This window comes from Ascidiella aspersa, chromosome 5 (assembly GCF_963924565.1).
Source record: "Ascidiella aspersa chromosome 5, kaAscAspe10.2, whole genome shotgun sequence".
In the NCBI taxonomy this organism is placed as follows: Eukaryota; Metazoa; Chordata; class Ascidiacea; order Phlebobranchia; family Ascidiidae; genus Ascidiella; species Ascidiella aspersa.
The window spans coordinates 27,222,070-27,239,638 of NC_139451.1; the positions used below are offsets into that span (position 1 = coordinate 27,222,070).

A 17,569-nucleotide genomic window follows, 5' to 3' on the forward strand; every position below is an offset into this window, starting at 1 on the left:
TGCATATGTTTAATTTTGTAAGGCTATAATCAAACCTATTTTGTATTTCAGCTGCAGCCAAGCCATCGCCTCAGCCTGTCAACTCACCTGAAGAACGAGCGGTAATTACGTTTTGAACTTTATTCATATATGCTCTACTTGAAGCACACTGTTTTAGCGACGCGTATATTTGCGTGAGAGTTTAAAAAGCTGTTGATTCACTTTTAACAATTAAAATGAATATCAGCATATAAATATCAAAGCCCATACAAATGTAGGTGTACCCACTACATTCGCATTCATATATGTTCGAAATAATTTATAGCAAAAATAGCAAAACCGTTGTTTTATACAAGCCTCAAAAATATGTGTCTTTGTAAATCGCCGTATTTGCCTAATTCTAATTCTTAATAGGGTAATCAGGTGGCACAATATAAAGGCAAATTGTTTTCTATTCTCGACAATTGGTCGCACTACCGTACTTTACAGATCAAAGTAGAAATCCCTTTTCAATCGATGCAATTTTGTCTTTATACAGTGCCACTTGATTACCCAAAATATGTCGTTTCTAATCCGCAAATTTGGTTCTCTTTATTTACCCTGTCCTCTTTGATTGCAGGCAAGATCAGACGCTGGGACTCTTCCACTCTCCAACGACAACTCGCCACGATTCTACAATTCGCGCCACAGTGAGTTCAAGCCCCGTGTTTCCACTTATACTTTTGGGTTGTAAACTTAAAAAAAAATATTTAATATCTGTATCTCACGGATTGTTACTTAAAAAACATCATGCCGCTAATTTTAGCAATTTTCATTTTTGACATCGACACTTGTCTGACACAAGGGTTGTATAGGTGGCTGTCCTAAACTTTATCGAAACATTACTTAATCATAGCACTGCCGATATTTCAGGCGAAATATATCCCGATTCGATACTAAATCATCTCAGTATACCAAGGTTATATTACTAAGGTTAAAAAAGTTTTTTTAGGGCTTTTTTATTTCGAAACATTTTTTTATTATTTTTTGCAAAAAAGAAATCGGCCGTCTGCTCCGATACCAAATGACTCCATTACTATGCTCAACCAAGATTTGATTCAGTGTTACAGAGCTCAGTTCTACTTTCGCATGTCATTAGTGTTCCTAAATATTTTCTTTTTTCCCCTCAGTTGCTGCAAACGTCGTCTCTACTGTTCACACCGGTCCCGGTAGCGTCACGTACTACACTACCCAGCCCCAATCCCACGACCCCAACTTCCCCAAACACCCCCCTGTGCTACCTGGGGTCCACCCCGGGGTCACAGGCCACCCTATCATGCCCCCATCGCACCCATTCATGGCCCAGGCCCCCGTGTATCCTGGCGCCGGGGTCTTAAGGCCCCCTATGGGTGAGGATTTGCCGTCTCAGGCCTCGCCCGTTCAACAGGCAAACGAATACTACATGCACCAAGGTAAACTTTTTTGTTACAGTCTGATTTCTGGTTGCTTAAGGTTTGGGTTAATGGGAGTCCAGGTTGGGTCTGTTAAAAAATAAATGTGTGTGCACTTGCCATACTTTTCACAGTGGTATATGGTGAAATATGTGTGTGTGTGTGTGTGTGATTCGGGGGTAGAATCACATCATTTATATATGAATTGCAGTAATTTAATTGTTTTTGTTTAGAACTTGAAGTGCTTACTTTGGTCGTTTATAGTTTGCAATCAAACAAACTGTTATATTGATAAGTGAATGAATGAATGAAAGACACACAAACATATGTGTTTAATAACATCTGTGATCTAGCCCCTCCAACGATTACGGCTTCCGTATCAATAGTAATCGTTGGTCATAAAGCAACTTCCGAGGATGCTATTCACAGATGCTATTAAACACATATGTTTGTGTGTCTTTCATTGATTGATACGGACTGATGATCCCCCTGTGTGAAGTTGCTTCTCCTAACAAAATGTGCAATTATTGGCGCATGGTGGTTTCTCGACTCGCTCCTCTCTTAGCCTGCATAGCTCAGTTGATAGAGCGACGGTCCCGGCTTGACCGGAGGTCGTGAGTTCGAACCTCACTGCAGGCCAGTTGTTTTTCTGGCTTGCTCTGCTTGCATCATAGATCGACAGATTCGGCGACTCTGCGATGGCTTTTCGGTGTATTATGTTGATCCGATGCTATGTGGTAGTATCCGTACTCGTCCGATGCTAGGTTGGTATATGCGCCGATTCAATACCAGCTAATATAGAAGTTTTAGACGTGATATTAGATCCAAGGCAGCGATTCGGCCTATACATGTAAATTTATTTTAAAAAGGTAAGTTAACAACTGAAATTTTAGCTTACTAACATGGTAATAAAATCCCTCTTAAAAGTTTTAATTTTTTTTGTTTTGCTTACTTGATAACAGTAATAATGTCATAAGTAGCTGACATCCCTAATTGAAGATAGCAATTCAAGTTAGTAAAAGAGGTTTAGACGAAATTAAAACGTTCATAAGTTAATTGGCCAAATTTCCTTTATCGCCAACAAGTTTGTTCCCTACTTTTTTAAAGAATTTAGATTTAGGGTATAACCGCTGTGTTAGATGTTAAACCATAGCTTGAATCCCTGTGTTTATTTGATATCATATCGGCGCTAGTACTTCCTTAGTATTACAGGACATCCGTATTCCCTAGATCAGTGGTTCTCAAACTTTTGTTAAAAAAATTACGCAACGGTCCCCCCAGCAACTTTTTAATTGCTCACGGTCCTTAAAAATATACACAAATAAACTCAAAATAACGCGTTGTTTTTAATTGTATCAATGGGACGGGTGCACTTGCTTCTTTGCTATCAGTTATGTTAACCTCTAATTAACGAATCAATTTATTTGAGTCTAGCAATAACGAACAGTTTTAAAACCGTGGCCGTATAGCCCACATTGCCAGCGCAGCAAGCTGTAAAAACGTAATTCTCACTAGCACAACGCAACACTATGACGTCACAATGGACAATTTAACTTGAGCGTGCAATAACGTAAATGGACAACTAATGAGCTTAGTTTGGAAAATAAAAGTAAGTTGCCTGAAAATTTTATTGCCCAAAAAATTATGTTCTTTAGGAGAGTCGTGTTGATTTTTTTGTTAGGTGCTTCGCGGTCCCAGAAAATTGTCTCGCGGACCCCAAAAGGACCGCGGACCCCAGTTTGAGAACCACTGCCCTAGATCAACTTGGCTTCAAGACTACATTAGCATACCGGAAACGCTTAAAATTTTAATATCCTGGCCCGCTCACTAACTCAGAAACCGTAATGTCTTACTGAATTATTGATTCGTTTCTCGTTGAGGGAAATGAGCCTAGCTAATCAATATGAAAATGTGTTGAACTCTATTTTTGCACGGCATCACAACTTAAATATAATTCAAAACGATCCTCCATGCTTAAATCATACCAGAGAAAAATACGATTCGCGGGCCGGACGAAATTTATTTATGCATTTGTGCTTTAACCGAATGTATCCGTCTTTGAAGAATGATTAAAACCATGTATAGCGGCCCTCTTTAAATCGCATTTCATCTCAAATCGAATTTTTTAACCTAATCTAGTCAGATTGTGTGTGTTTGAAATCTTTTTGTCACGGTCTGCCACAACATTTATGTTGTTCATGTGGTCGGCTGTAAGAATAACAACCCACCACCTCTGTTTTGAATATTACTTTTACCAGGATTGAAAATTTAGCCATTTTAAGTTGACGTAAAATAAAGTCTAGCAACTGTTATGGTTTCTCAAATGGTTAGATCGAAACTGAATATTTTTTATTATTATTATGGATATTAAACATGTTTCTATTGGTGCGCATTTCTGGTTAATTCTATTGGTGTGTATTTCTTCGAAATTTTACCACCAGGTTAACGCAGACGCATATTCAATCTTTTCGGGTGGCTTTAAAAACTAATAACACTGCTTTGTAATAACAAAAAAACAACGTATTCTGTACACATTGCAGGTACACCTGGCCTTAACTTCAATTACATGGCAAGTCCATCTCCTCAACCGATGTATTACGTACTACCAAACTCAAACGGCGGCCTTCAGCAGTATCAGGTATGTTACCTGTCCTGTATATCTTTCCGTTTAACCTGGGTAGTTTTTCGTCTTGTTAATATTCAGAACAGATATTACGTTGACAGTAATAATCACCATATAGACTTGAGTTGTTTAGACATAGGGATTGGGATGGATTTCAGCGTTTTAAAATGTTTGTTTCAATAAAAGTGCAAAACTTACACGTGAGAACAATTCAGCGGTTGCTATTTGTTTTATTTTTATTAGTTGCAATGTGATGATATTAAGTTTAGTAGTTAGTCATTTTCAATACTCAACATCTTAACCATGGCAATAACTTGACTGGGACTTTATAATGACTTATGCACCGCATAATTTTAGAACCTAAACGCATATAAGTATGTAACGATCTGTGTAGCCCACGATACTACTACATTCTTCAGCCATTGTGACATCATAATTGCATACTGTGTTAGTGGAATGTTACCGCTTCTGTATAACTTTAAAATAAGTCAACTATTTATAGTCAATATGGCGTCAATAAGGAAATTATTTTAGTTGAATGTGCAAACAATGTACTATGCCAGCTTCTTAACGTTTTTCCTTGTTGCACCCCTTTCAAATCACCAAACAACTCTCGTACCCCCTTCTAGAATTGCTTAAATAACGAAACTATTGTTATTTTATTTTTATACGAGTTACTGATAACACAGTAACACATACCAAATTGTGAGTTAGTTTTACATTTACCCGAGCAAAGACATGAATAGCAGTACAACATTTTCTGTACCTGATTCAGCATCGCGGCACCCCCCAGGAACAGTTCACGTATCCTGGTGAAGAATCCTTGCACTATACTGTTGTATTGATTATATCATAATCATAGTTATTATCGTGTCATTAGGGAAATAGTTTAGATGAAAGGTGCAAACAATGTACTATACCAGTGGTTCTCAACCGGGGCGTCGCGGCGCCCTGGGTGTGCCATTTCTAATGCTCAAGGGTGCCAATAGGTAATTTGAAAGATTTTAAGAATCTGATTTTTGCTCTCTCGGTAAGCTTCTTGATACAACTGTTTCTGCACGATTAGAGACCAGTATATCAAATAACATTTTCCTGCATTTTTTGGGTTAATGGTGTTGTTTCAGTTCCATTTGTCAACGAAAATTCCAGTCGGGATGCCGCAAATCTATTTATTATTTTTTTTAGGGATGCCTTAAGAGAATCACTATACTGTTACTGTTGTATTGATTATATAGTAATTATGGCGTCATTAAGGAAATTGTTGAAATAGAACGTGCAAACAATACACCTGTTGTATTGATTTAAACATGATTTCCTTATCTACCCACAGGCCCTACCCGCCAATCAGTTTCACCATAACCCTGGGGCCGGGCAACAATTTCACCCCACCCTCGTTTACTCACCCATGCCCCACGGTTACGTGAACCCACAGCTGCCCATGCAGTCCCCGCCTTACCCCTACCCCGGCGACGGGATAAGTGGGGGATTTCACCCCGCGATGGTTACCCCTGTGACGAGTAAGTCGGCTGACCCAGTTGCGACGAACGAAGGTAACATAATAACATAACTTTGTTTTTTTCGCTTAATTTTGTTTTTTGCAATGCTTTGCAGTATTTTTAGCTTATGAAATTTCCGGTATTTAATATTACAAAAATATTATTAAGTTAGTTTTGTGTGAAAATGTCGCCCCTATGTTCCAACAGTTTTTAAGTCAAAACCATACCGGCGAGTAAATCGACATTAGCTTAAAAAAGACGTTTCGATATTCAGTTATATCGTCAATAGTTAAATTAAGTGTGTATCAAAACGTTTATTTTTATGTATTTACTCGACCTATACTTGGCTTTGACATTTATTTTAAAACCACACGACAGATCATTGCATAGCGTGCCTAAAATCACTTATGTTTTACGAATTTCTGTAGTTTTGCTTATGTGTTATATTTTTTGTTAGTAAATTTTTTTTTAGTTTTTTTTTTTAATTAAAGTAAAACAACTCACCAAGCCGCACTCTGTATTTGTGTATACTTTATGTCTATGTGGTCAAATGTTTTTTACCAACCGGTGGACTATGACGTCTAGGTGAGAATGACGTCACCGATGACCTTTGTCCCGTGCTGGTGACGCACCTAAAGGGCGGCGACATTGCGTCACCGGCGCTCAATTCGTTCGCTGCACGTCACGGCGCTAAGATTGTGCAATTCCAATCCAACGACAACGCAACAGGTACAATTTTTTTGAAATGTTTTTTTTTAGTCAATCAAAAACTCATGGCACGCAGTTGTAAGCTAGTTTTTCTTAAAATGTTTTGTGATATTGGACTTTTTTCAATACTTACTCGCAATGTAACAAACTAGCTGACAGGCAGCGATGAAAAAAAATTATTTCTATAGTTGCTCAATTTTTACCAAACGTTTAGACTAAAAAAAATCTCGACTTTGCAGAATAATTTAGCTTAGTTAAAAAACATGTATTTTATTTTCTTCGGCGTCAACATTAAACCGGCGAGTGATTTTCACCTTTTGAGCTGCTTTTAAGGTTTAACAAGTATTTTTTCATTAGATTCGCCTCACTCCGATGTCTACCTTCTCTTTACTTCACACAAACTCGGTTCCGAAGCAATCAAGCAGAACGAGCTGAGCGCTGCTGCTGGTGACGCCGAATCACCAAAGCGCGACGCCGCTTCCGGTTTCCAGCTTTCTCACGTGCACGACGCCACCCAGCGGCGAGAAATCGTCGCGCAAATTCGCGCCGCCGATTCTCAGCTGCGGGAAAGCACCGCCAACGTTTCCTCGTCCACCTCCGTCTGATCTGATCCTGAAAAGTTCGACTCCTCGTTTTTTTTCACTGCCTTTTTTCCTTTTTTTTTCGCATGCCTTTTTTTCATTTTTTGTTGTTGTTGTCTCCTCTCTTTCTCTCCCGCTGCCAGCGTTTTAAACAGTGAAGCGCCATTTTCCTGCGTGCGTAAAGCAAAGTGCGTATTTGTTCTTTGTGTAAAGACGGGTTGTTCTGAAACAATGAAAACTTTTTTGATCCAATTATTTAAAATTAAAAATATTCAGGTCAAATTGTGCAAAGCTTCTTCGAATATGCTTTCTACAAATCGTCTGGTCGTACTAACAATTTGTGTTACACAAATGAACATCTTACAAACAGTTAGCCTATCATTTTTATCAAAGCATGTTTATTGTTCACTTTTAACAATGGTTCTGTCATATCACTATATATTGATTCCGTATCAGCCATTAAAACGCCACTACTCCAGAAAAATAGTTCATATTCAATTTAATGGTCCAACTGTCACACTTCTTGCTTCACGCTGTAGCTTTATAGTTTGTAAAGTACGTGCTCGTTTAGTTTTTATTTTAAAAAATATGCCGTATCGAATATGTACCCCACTGATCTCGATTTCGAATTCTGGCAGAATGGTCGATGCCCAAACGAAATGGCGCAATTCGTTAGAACAATTTCTCACGCCGTTTGCCTTAATCGTGTTGTGAAATAGGAAAATTCAAGACTTTTCCGGCGGCATTCAACTGGAAGACCAACATGAAATAAAACGGTCCCTCTTATCGCGAATGGTATTGCCGAAATCGTGTTCTTCTCCTGTTGTTGTTTTTGCCACTTGTTATACGTACCTTAATAGTTCTCTAGTACCTTTCTTCATTGCCTGACCTGAGTACTGCTGCACCGAAACAATTACCAACGCTTTTTCTATACTGAGCTCCCGTGCCATTTTAGCAAAACCGCGCCGTTTTTTTTAATGTACTGCCATTTTTTTCTGTAACAAATCCAAGATCGACCAGAAATGTGTAGCAGACTTCACTGGTACTGTGACCCAAGTGTTAAGGCGCTTGTAAAAAAGCCTTTGCAGACGTTTCGATGAGAATTTTCGTTTACTGTAACAAAGTTTCGTTTTGCGGGATGGGGATATTTTGAAATTTTGAAGCAACAATTAAAGCGAAGCTTATCCATTATCCAACCAACGTTTACCACAATTTTTTTTTGTCCTGTTGCAATTTAATGATAATTAAAATCAAGTCTTGATAATTCTGAGTATTTTAAACCGCAATTTGAGGCCGTTATCCGTTTGAAAACCTTTTTTTTTTTACGAATAGAGTCGTTTTCGTTCGTGAAACAGCTCGTAATCTCGTTTGTTTCTCGGTCATTCGCCGCCCTATCACTGCTGTTAGTAGCTTTTCATACATATTCACGGTGCTCCTTTTCATTTTTCTGTTCACACCACTGCCCCTACGTCACTTCGCTTCTCGAGCGAACACCTTTCAGTCGGGATGTTCGATAATATCGGATCAGAGCCGATAACCGATGCAAAATTAATTTATCCTTTCAAGTCATGATTTGCAACCTAACTGAGAGTTTTCCACTTAAGAAGTTTAATAGGGCTAGAACCAAATTTTGACCGCTAAAGCAAAATTTTGAGCGCGAAAACAAAAGTTTGGGCGTATAAGAAAAATTTTGAGCGCTATATCAAACTTTTGAGCGCTAAAGCAAATTTTGAGCGCTAAATTAAATTTTGCTTAACAAACTGGAAAGCCTTAAGTTTACACGTTTCAGTTTGATCAGTGCTTATCTCCCATAGAGAAATGCCGCCATTTGTTAACGGATACTCTTTCGCCAAAAAGTCGGCACTAAAAACAAAATATCGGCCATCCCAACTCCAATTCACCACTGGTCCACGTTCATGTTTCCGCTCAAGTTTTCACGTTGTCCGTCGTTGCTTGTCCGCTTTTCCGTGCTTTCCGCCTTTCGCCGCTATCCAACTTTACCGCGGGTCGAGCCCTCGTTTCTTCACGCCACTCTCCCGTTTTCGTTACGCGATGTCGCTTAATGACGAAAGACAGTTTTTCGTAAAGAATGTCAAAGCCCATACAGAGGTAGATATAATTTTTGACGTTTCGAAAAAATATTTATTCATTCTCAACATAGTCAATGTTTTACCTACTTCTGGGTGGTCTTTGATACTCTTACTACAACCTGCAACCATAATACTCCACAGAGTTTTTTCGTAGAAGAATATTAAAGCCCATACAAAAGTAGCTCTCATTTTGAACGTTTCGAATAACTCTTTATTCAATATCAACATAGACAATGTTACCTGCTTCTGTTTGGGATTTTATATTCTTACTATGTTTTACGACAAACTCCAACCATTATACTCCACAGAGTTTTTCGTAGTAAGAATATTAAAGCCCATACAAAAGTAGCTATCATTTTGAACGTTTCGAATAACTCTTTATTCAATATCAACATAGACAATGTTACCTGCTTCTGTGTGGGATTTGATATTCTTAATACGTCTTACTTCAAACTCCAACCATTATACTCCACATGGTTTTTCGTTCTCGCTCACAGCTCGCGCGAAGTAGTTTTTTTTTACGTGGCGTCCTTTTTTCTGCCCCTGCTGTCTCGTGACCTTTTTTAGAATGCTTGCACGTCCCCTTTTTGTCCTATCCCCGTAAGAATTGAATTGCGCGATTATTCAATGAAGGGTAGCATGATTCGACAAACTCATACAGTGGATTGCCCATGTTTCGATAATAATATATTGATTATTGTTTTACAACTTCACAAATGCCATTTTAAAGGCCCTATCCAAGCAGAGCTGTGAAGTGGTATCATGATTTGTCGCAATCCTACCTTCCTATGTTTTGTAATTATCTTAGGCAAAAACTTTAGTATTAAGGGTCCGAACGTAAAATAATCCCGACTAAATGTAGCTGTTAACTCGGTTAAGTTGATTGTTCTTTAGGTTTTTATATTTACGAACCGTCGTCTGCGTGTTCTTAAAAGTATAATATCGTACAAATGTATAATTTTTTTATAAAACAATAGTTTTTTTAGAACTCACTTTCTAGGTTATAATTCATTCAAACATCGTTGATTATTTTTTTGATCAATTTTTTTTCCGTTTGCGATTAGTTTTGATTTGGGAAATGCACTTCCGCTATTTTGTTGTTGAAAACAGTCGTTGAAACTGAAAAGCGTTTTTTAACGGTTTAAAGCTAGCATTTGATAAAATATGAATTAGACACTTTTTTAAGCGAAATGCGCGTTTGAAAGAAAAGAGTGCTAAACCACATAAGGCCTATAGCACAGAGTTTCTCGGCCTCTGCGCGGTCACAAGGAACTAAACTAAAGCGCAAGAATAACACCAGAGCTTTAGCGACTCATTTATTTTTGCTGACGTTTTTTAAACAAAACAAATATAGGAAATTAGCATTAATCTTTGCGAATTTAATCAATATGAACCATGTCTTCGTAATCTAAGCAATGATCCCAAATATTGTCGAAATCTTGCTCAAAACTCAATGTATCTAAAGTAAAACTACAACACTCCGCAACCAAACGAAATCAACCGGTGATCCAAATTTAGGCTGCGACGCATAGGTTAAGAAAAAAACACTGGCCCAAACAGCACAAAAAAAAATCCACGACCCTATAACATATCAAGTTCGAAAAAGACGAAAGTACCACTGCAACACCGCTCTATTATACTCGTGTATTTTGCTGTCAAGCGCGCACACGTTTATCGGAATCGACACCCTTACTTAAAAACCTTCTTTTGTTTGTTTTTGGGAGGTGAGCACGTTTCTGCTGTTGTTCTGCCGAACCTGTCCCGGCGAGTCACACTGACCTATATTCTTCGCGCGACGTAGTTCGGAAATAAACCTTTCTTCGAAACATCGTCCATGTACTTGGCTAGTTTATGTTGCACACGAGATTGTTTGAAAGTACATCCACGATATGCCAGGCGTAGAAAGTTTAAGTTTGTTGTTAATTTGAATGTTTTGAATCAGTGGTTTTTAACCGGGGTGCCGCGGAACCTTTGGGGAGCCATTTCTAACGCTCAAGGGTGCCGAGAGATATTTGAGAATCTTTAAGAACCTGATTTTTGCTTAACTCTTGCAACTTTTTTTGTAAAGATTAGATAAAATCCAAATATGACCTAGTTCGTTATGTAGCGTTGATGTGGATGTTTGAGTTCCGTTGTGACATTCTAGTAAAAATAGCTACAGAAAAACCTTGTAGGGGGCCGCAATCTATTTATTATTTCTGAGGGGTGTCCCTAGCCATAAAGGGATAAAAAACACTAGCCTAGTGGTTCTTCAATGTTGTCCAAGGCATTCTGCTCAAATTTACTTACGATAATTAAAGCCACAATTAAGGCAATATAGATTTCATTTAGCTCGCTTCCAGCACGCAGTTTTTAGGTTACGATTTAATATGACAAAGGAAGAAAATAACTTATGACAGCTTTAGGTAGGCTATATTACAGTGCTTAGGGCCAACAGCTGCTCGAGTATACAACAGGCTACGAAGCATAGTTGTAGAGTTATTGAAACAGCCGTCAGAATAAATGCAAACATATACATGGGAATAGAAAAACGATTTTTTGACAGTTGAACGCACGTTTATGTAAAAGCATCAACACGAATCGCAAACCAACAACGAGTCTATTTTTTTCAAAGCGTTTGACCTTGGTGAATACAAAATAGGTTATTTTACTGTCCCAAAAGAGTTCATTGAGTCAGTAGTATAATTCGTATAAGGAAATGTTAGTGAACTAGCTTTTCACGTTTTTTTTGTAAAATATTATTGGTGTTTTCTAATTTTATGGATTAATCTTGGCTGCTGTTCCGAACAATTAATTAAACATAGCAAGGGTGCAATTTTTAAGACTTTGGCTGGCTTAAGACATTTCAGGAGGGTTGTAAAACCAAAAAAATGAGAAGATAAATTAATGTAATAGGCTACGTCAAATTTCGGCGCGCTTAATTATAAATCTCCCCATCTTCACCAGGCTCCTATTGATATTTGATGATAATGTCTAGTGTCGATCGACATATACGTCGTAGGTGTGCGCCAAACTTTTTTAGCGCTGTTGGTGTGCCGCAAGTTTAAATTCAGTTAAGACAATTTCCTCAGCTCAAAAATCAGTGTTTCTGTGATTAACAATGTTTCCCAGCTCCCAAGGGATATTGCGAGAATCACAAAAATCAAAAAGCAGTAAGTATACAGTCTTATTTTCATCTCTACTCGGGGAAAGTCCCCTGGTGCTCGCACTCGCAGCTGTGGATTCTCTGGCTGTCCTCCCTTTCCTTAAAAACGTATCTGGTTCCGATGTAGAGCAATAGTTGAGGCGAATAGCGGCTCCAGGTCTTTAGTATCAGCATCAGGAGAAATGCGAGCAGCACAATGACGCAGATTATTGTCAGACCCACTGTCAGGTACATCATTGCGTTCAGACCCACGGGTGCTGCAATTTTGGGTAAAATTATAATATTGTAGCATATGCCCTTAAAATATATGCTGTTACTGCTAGGCATCTAGTATATACCGAAAAGAAGAACTTATTTTCATTATTTGCCCCTTTTGTTGTTAAAGCAGGGGGTTTTTGGGCAAGATAAGTTGGGAATTTCTTTTTAATATTGTGTCTAAACGGTTGGTCGCAAATCGATACCATGACAATTTTCAGAATTTATTGTTAAAATCTGCCAAGACATATGTGCTTTCAATTGAGAAAAAATTGATAGGGTTACACGCAGTGGTTAAATTAAGTCGGAACCGCGTTCAGGTAGAATGATTATTGCAGATGCCGTAATGGTAATTCATTCAGATAACAAAAATTTTCGTCGTTTTGGTAAGAAAATTGTTCTACCTCACCCTTGGTTACACGGGTTTGGTAACCGCAGATTTTTTTATTGACGTTGAAAATAGAAAATGCGCAATTTAGAGTGTGTTCCACAATTTCAGTAAGGCAGAAATAAAAAAAAACCTGCCGACCATTTTCAAGGATTTTACAAAGATGTATTTTAGGAAATTTATACTTTTTGGGAGCTGTTGGTTTAAGTCACTTTGAATAAAATTAAAATTAAAGTGTTTGATCGACGTAAGTTTTTGTAATTTATATAAGTAAATGTGACGAAGACGCAATATACTTACAAGCGCACGCCATTTTTTCCGCCGAGAAAAACCTGTTCTTGCCGCAGCCGCAAAAAAATCGGCCAGTAACGTTTGCGCAAAAATCCCAGAATTGTTTTTCCTTCAAAAAAACAACAATATATCATTTTAGGTAAAGCTCGGGACTACATGAAAATAAATTGGTTCTTAAAGAGGTTTTAAATATGCAAAATTTTACTAATGATTTCAACTTACTTGACATGATTGACTTGTCACGCGAGGCTGCTGTTTCGCGTTACAATCCTGAAACAAACTCATAATTTTTCTTCCACTCAATCGTGTAAAACTTTTAGTTTGTGCCAGTGTTGCAAACAAGACTTTTCAAAAATGACTTGAGCCCCAGTCCAGTTATTTGTAAAACAAAAACTTAATTCCAAGTTAAGTCATAATTAGAGCAAGTCAATTTAAGTCACATTCTTGTCGAGTAAATTAAACGTTAAAATACTAAAATTGGTCAATTGGTCCGATTATTAAGCTACCTCTACTAAAAAATAGCAAAAACCCAACATCTTACAAGCAAATTGTTTTACGTACAAAACTTAAGATAAATAACTCAATTTTATAATGACAAATGCTTAATGAAAACATTTTATTTCAACCCAAGTCATTTGTCATTCGTCCGAATAACTTAAGTCAAGTAAAGTCAATTGTCCAAAAACTTAAGTCAAGTCAATTTATTACAGGAACTAGCATATATATACTCCTATTTTATGAAAATAGTACTCCTATTTTATGTCAAACTAAAAAAATCAGAAAGAAGCATGCAGACGCAGGTGATGCAATCGTGCAGTATTTGTTCCATATTTATGCTTCCTAAAAAAGTTGTCTGCTGCAGATATTTTAAGTTAACTTTTAACTCAGTCTTACTATGTAGTGAAACTTGTCAGTTGCCACATGTCCACTGATTAGGCTCAGTCGGCAGTCCCCGAGTAGTTCATGCCGCAAGTCGGTTGCACATTGGGTCTTCACTGTATCACAATACTCGGTGAGATTGTCAAACATCTCACATTTGACGCCACCTCTTTCGCTATATCTTCCCAAAACAAAAAAAATCGTGGCAGAGTTTCATGAAATTAAAATACGTTATTCGAGAAAAACTTTTTCGCATTTTAAGAAAGCAAGGTTCGATCTTACAAACTAATAGTAGCTTAAAATAACAAATTTTGTGAATATGAAAAATTATAGGAAATACTTGGCACATGTTAAACTTAGCCTAAATGGTTGTAAATTGGCTAATTATATTTTAAAAGTAAATAAAGCAACTTTTTCGTTTATCAAAAGGGGACTATATCTGTTGTACGATAAAATATAATATTGTGTCTCTTTTTGAGAAAACAAGGTAGACCTAAATGTCGGTCTTTGTGGAAATATATCAATTACATCATGTCTTGTTCTCTGTGAACAAATTTATGAACCATTGATTATTATCTCTACCTTTCAAAAGCATAAAGCATAGGACGGACGAATTCATTTGAACCTTCGGTTCTCACAATGCATCTCGGTTGTATGTCCTCCTGTTTTATCACAAAACATAAAATGGCGTCAATTTTATAACATTGTATGAAATATTTTACTTCATGTGATGCGTTAATTAGTTCCCTAACTTTGTGTAAAAGCTATTATAATCACTACAATAATTATATTTGGGTATAACAAATATTTAAGTACATTTTTGTTGCTGTATCCTTACTTACATGTTACGATTACCGTATTGTGAAGCATGGAACTGACTTTTTACTATAAACACACTGAACGTACCAGCAAGGTTTGCATTTTGCCACATTTGTCAAAAGGTGGAAAATCAGATTTGGCAAAGTTATCTCTCTCATTCTCTAATGTTTGCACCAGAGATTTTTCAGAGTGGCTCTTCGCTATCCAGCGGTACCTAAAATAAATACGGTAGCTTTATCAGCAGCCACAAATTGCATTTGAAAAACAGAGTGAAAGACGCAGTTGTTTTTTTCATTGATAAAATATATTTAATTGCTTGAATGCCCAACGTTACAGTCATACCGCAATAAGAAAAAACTTACAGAAAAAGTTTGAAACATGTTTAGCCTCAGCTGCAATATAAATTATCTAAATAAAGACTATTATTTGTGCCTGTCATATAGTAGTATACCAATATAAATAAATCGTGTTGATCATACTTACTGCTTCGAGTAGTCTTTTGAAACCTCGCATTTTATTAGCACTGGCTTGTCTTTAGTGAAGGTGGTTGTTGAAAATTTCCTCACAGCAAAATACACTTCCAAGATGCTCGCCTTTTTGTTCACCTTAAATGTAATCTAAATGTCAATAAGCTATTGCTAGTTTATGTTATTTTAAAACTAAAAAAACACTTGTATTTAATTTAATTTAATTTGATTCTTTAGTAGTCTGTACCGCACAATTTTTAATTTTGATTAATTCTTTTTGCAAAAGCTTTAGCTTTCTCGATCTTATAATTTCAATTAAGATAAAAGTTTTGCCAACTTAACCTCTATTCCAGGGCCTAGACTCTAGGCTGTATGAATTACAAAAAGGTTCGTTACGAGGCTTATCAAAAATAGCAATGTGGTCAAAGTACTATAAGTATTGCAGTTTCACTTATGTTTAACTGTTAAAAAAATGTGAAATTAAACGACACGGAAATTTTAAACAATACATCTAAAAAAATTACATTCCACACATCGCATTGACCATCAAAAAAATGGAAAATGTTTGAATTAATTTTGGCAATACAGCTTGAATTTAGTTGCTCCATGCGTGTCTCTCGTTCGTTTGACATGTACATCAGAAGGTCGCCAAAAGTAGGGTTCATTCGTCGAATGTCCACCTCTCCTATGCTATTGGCAAAACAGTGTTTAAAGAAATTAAAACCGATTGAACTGAACACGATTTCTAGTAACTATACAGACTGCAATGAAAATCTAAAGTCGACTTTATAGCTGGGGTAACTTTTAAAATTGCCACAAATCTTCTGCAAAATCCATGACAGTTTCGATAACGCGCAAAAATATTAAAGCATTTTGTTTTTGTATTAACTTTCAGAAATTAATTTAGCAACAGCATGATTGTATTCCATTCTATGAAAAATGCGCAAGAGTATTGTCTTGTTTATGCTATCGAATTCTGTTATATTTTTCTGTGTTAACGTCACTCTTTTAAACCACTGGGAATAAGTGCCTTTACTTGCCAGCTGCTCTTTAATGAACAAAATAAAATTGTCGTTGCTTACTTACGTCAATGTTATTGTTTCGTTGTCGACATTACAACTTGAAACTTCAGGAAGGCAATCTGAAAAGATTTTTTTATCCTGAATTAAGATCTTTAATAAAACGAGGGCCCCTGTTTCTATATATAGTCATGGCGTTAAGAGTGAACGAACACAATGAATATACATAAAGGATAGGCTATCTTGATCAAAAGAACCATAGGCCTACAGCCTTACACTTGTTATCTACCCACCGATTTAAAAAAAACATTATGTGTAATTTCATTCAAACCTCTGACTGAGAAACTTTCCGAATTAAAGGTTGGTAACAACTATAATGTCCATGGACAAGCCTACAGTAATGACCTAACCTGAAGCGGTGACCAATGCCCGGAAGACTCTACGCTTTCTGTTCGCACTGTACCGCCGCTTTCTCCCGTAGGTTTGAAAGTGTACGATTGATTTGCGGCTCCAGGTGTTAAAAACAAAAGCTTCTTTTCGTCCGATCCATCTGCCGCTTGCTGAACTTGTAGGGTCGGGGCGAATCTGCTCGTGAAAACACTTGTTGTGCTTAAGAAAGGGTTTTAAAACCAAATAAAAAAGGGGTGGTAACTAACCCCACCTGTTGCGGTCTTGCAACATCTCTAGCCGTTAGTAATTACTTAAAGAATACTAAATTAACACACTCAGTACCCCGACGGGTTTTAAACATTCGTGCATTTCATAGGCGCCGGTTACCACACTCTTTACCTCGCGAATCTGTGTATCACTATAGCATGTGAGGTCACGCGATTATTGTGAAATTGAGGCAAAATTGTTGGATTATGTTTCGTTATTGTTTCAGTATGTATAAGTTTTTGTTAGAGAATGTTATAGATTGTTAGCATAGTATCGCTATGTATTGCTGCCGTTTTGAAGATATGTTCTATGATAAAGGAAAATGTTATGTAAAAGTCTTGGATTATAGTAGTTGATTGTTTAGTCCATAATATATGTAAATTATTTCAATGCGCAAGCTCGTTGTTGTTGTATATAATTAATGATGGTAATTAAGTTTCTTGGTATTTCTGAGAATCAGGCAGATAGTCTTACTGAGGCAGAACATTAGCGCTAAGATAAAATAACCAGAACTCACGCTAAATTGTTATTTACGATAAATATAAGGTCGTAAAATTGGTACCCGAGTATCGTAAAACCACCTATATCAACTCGTGTACTGCCCTAGTATTGCGATTTGTGATTCAAATGAGCCGCCAATTCTGCCAATGATTTAAATTTAGTGCTGCGATTTGCGACGTGTTGTTTCCTGCTAAAAAATAATTGAGATTTTGAAGTACACGTCTGTTTAAAATTTACCCTT

At 37.0% G+C, this 17,569-nt stretch overlaps 1 protein-coding gene across 1 annotated transcript in view; it reads left to right on the forward strand.

The window, feature by feature from the left end:
• The window catches only part of LOC146145714 (uncharacterized), a 35,819-nt gene extending 28,542 nt beyond the window's left edge, over positions 1-7,277 (forward strand). Inside the window, exons 21-27 of the mRNA XM_083389671.1 lie at positions 52-101; positions 599-668; positions 1,149-1,430; positions 3,950-4,047; positions 5,363-5,582; positions 6,114-6,257; positions 6,594-7,277. Of these exons, the coding sequence (XP_083245797.1) occupies positions 52-101; positions 599-668; positions 1,149-1,430; positions 3,950-4,047; positions 5,363-5,582; positions 6,114-6,257; positions 6,594-6,841 (1,112 nt within the window). The 3' untranslated portion in view covers positions 6,842-7,277. The remainder of the gene's footprint in view (positions 1-51; positions 102-598; positions 669-1,148; positions 1,431-3,949; positions 4,048-5,362; positions 5,583-6,113; positions 6,258-6,593) is intronic.
• The last annotated feature ends 10,292 nt before the right edge of the window (positions 7,278-17,569 follow it).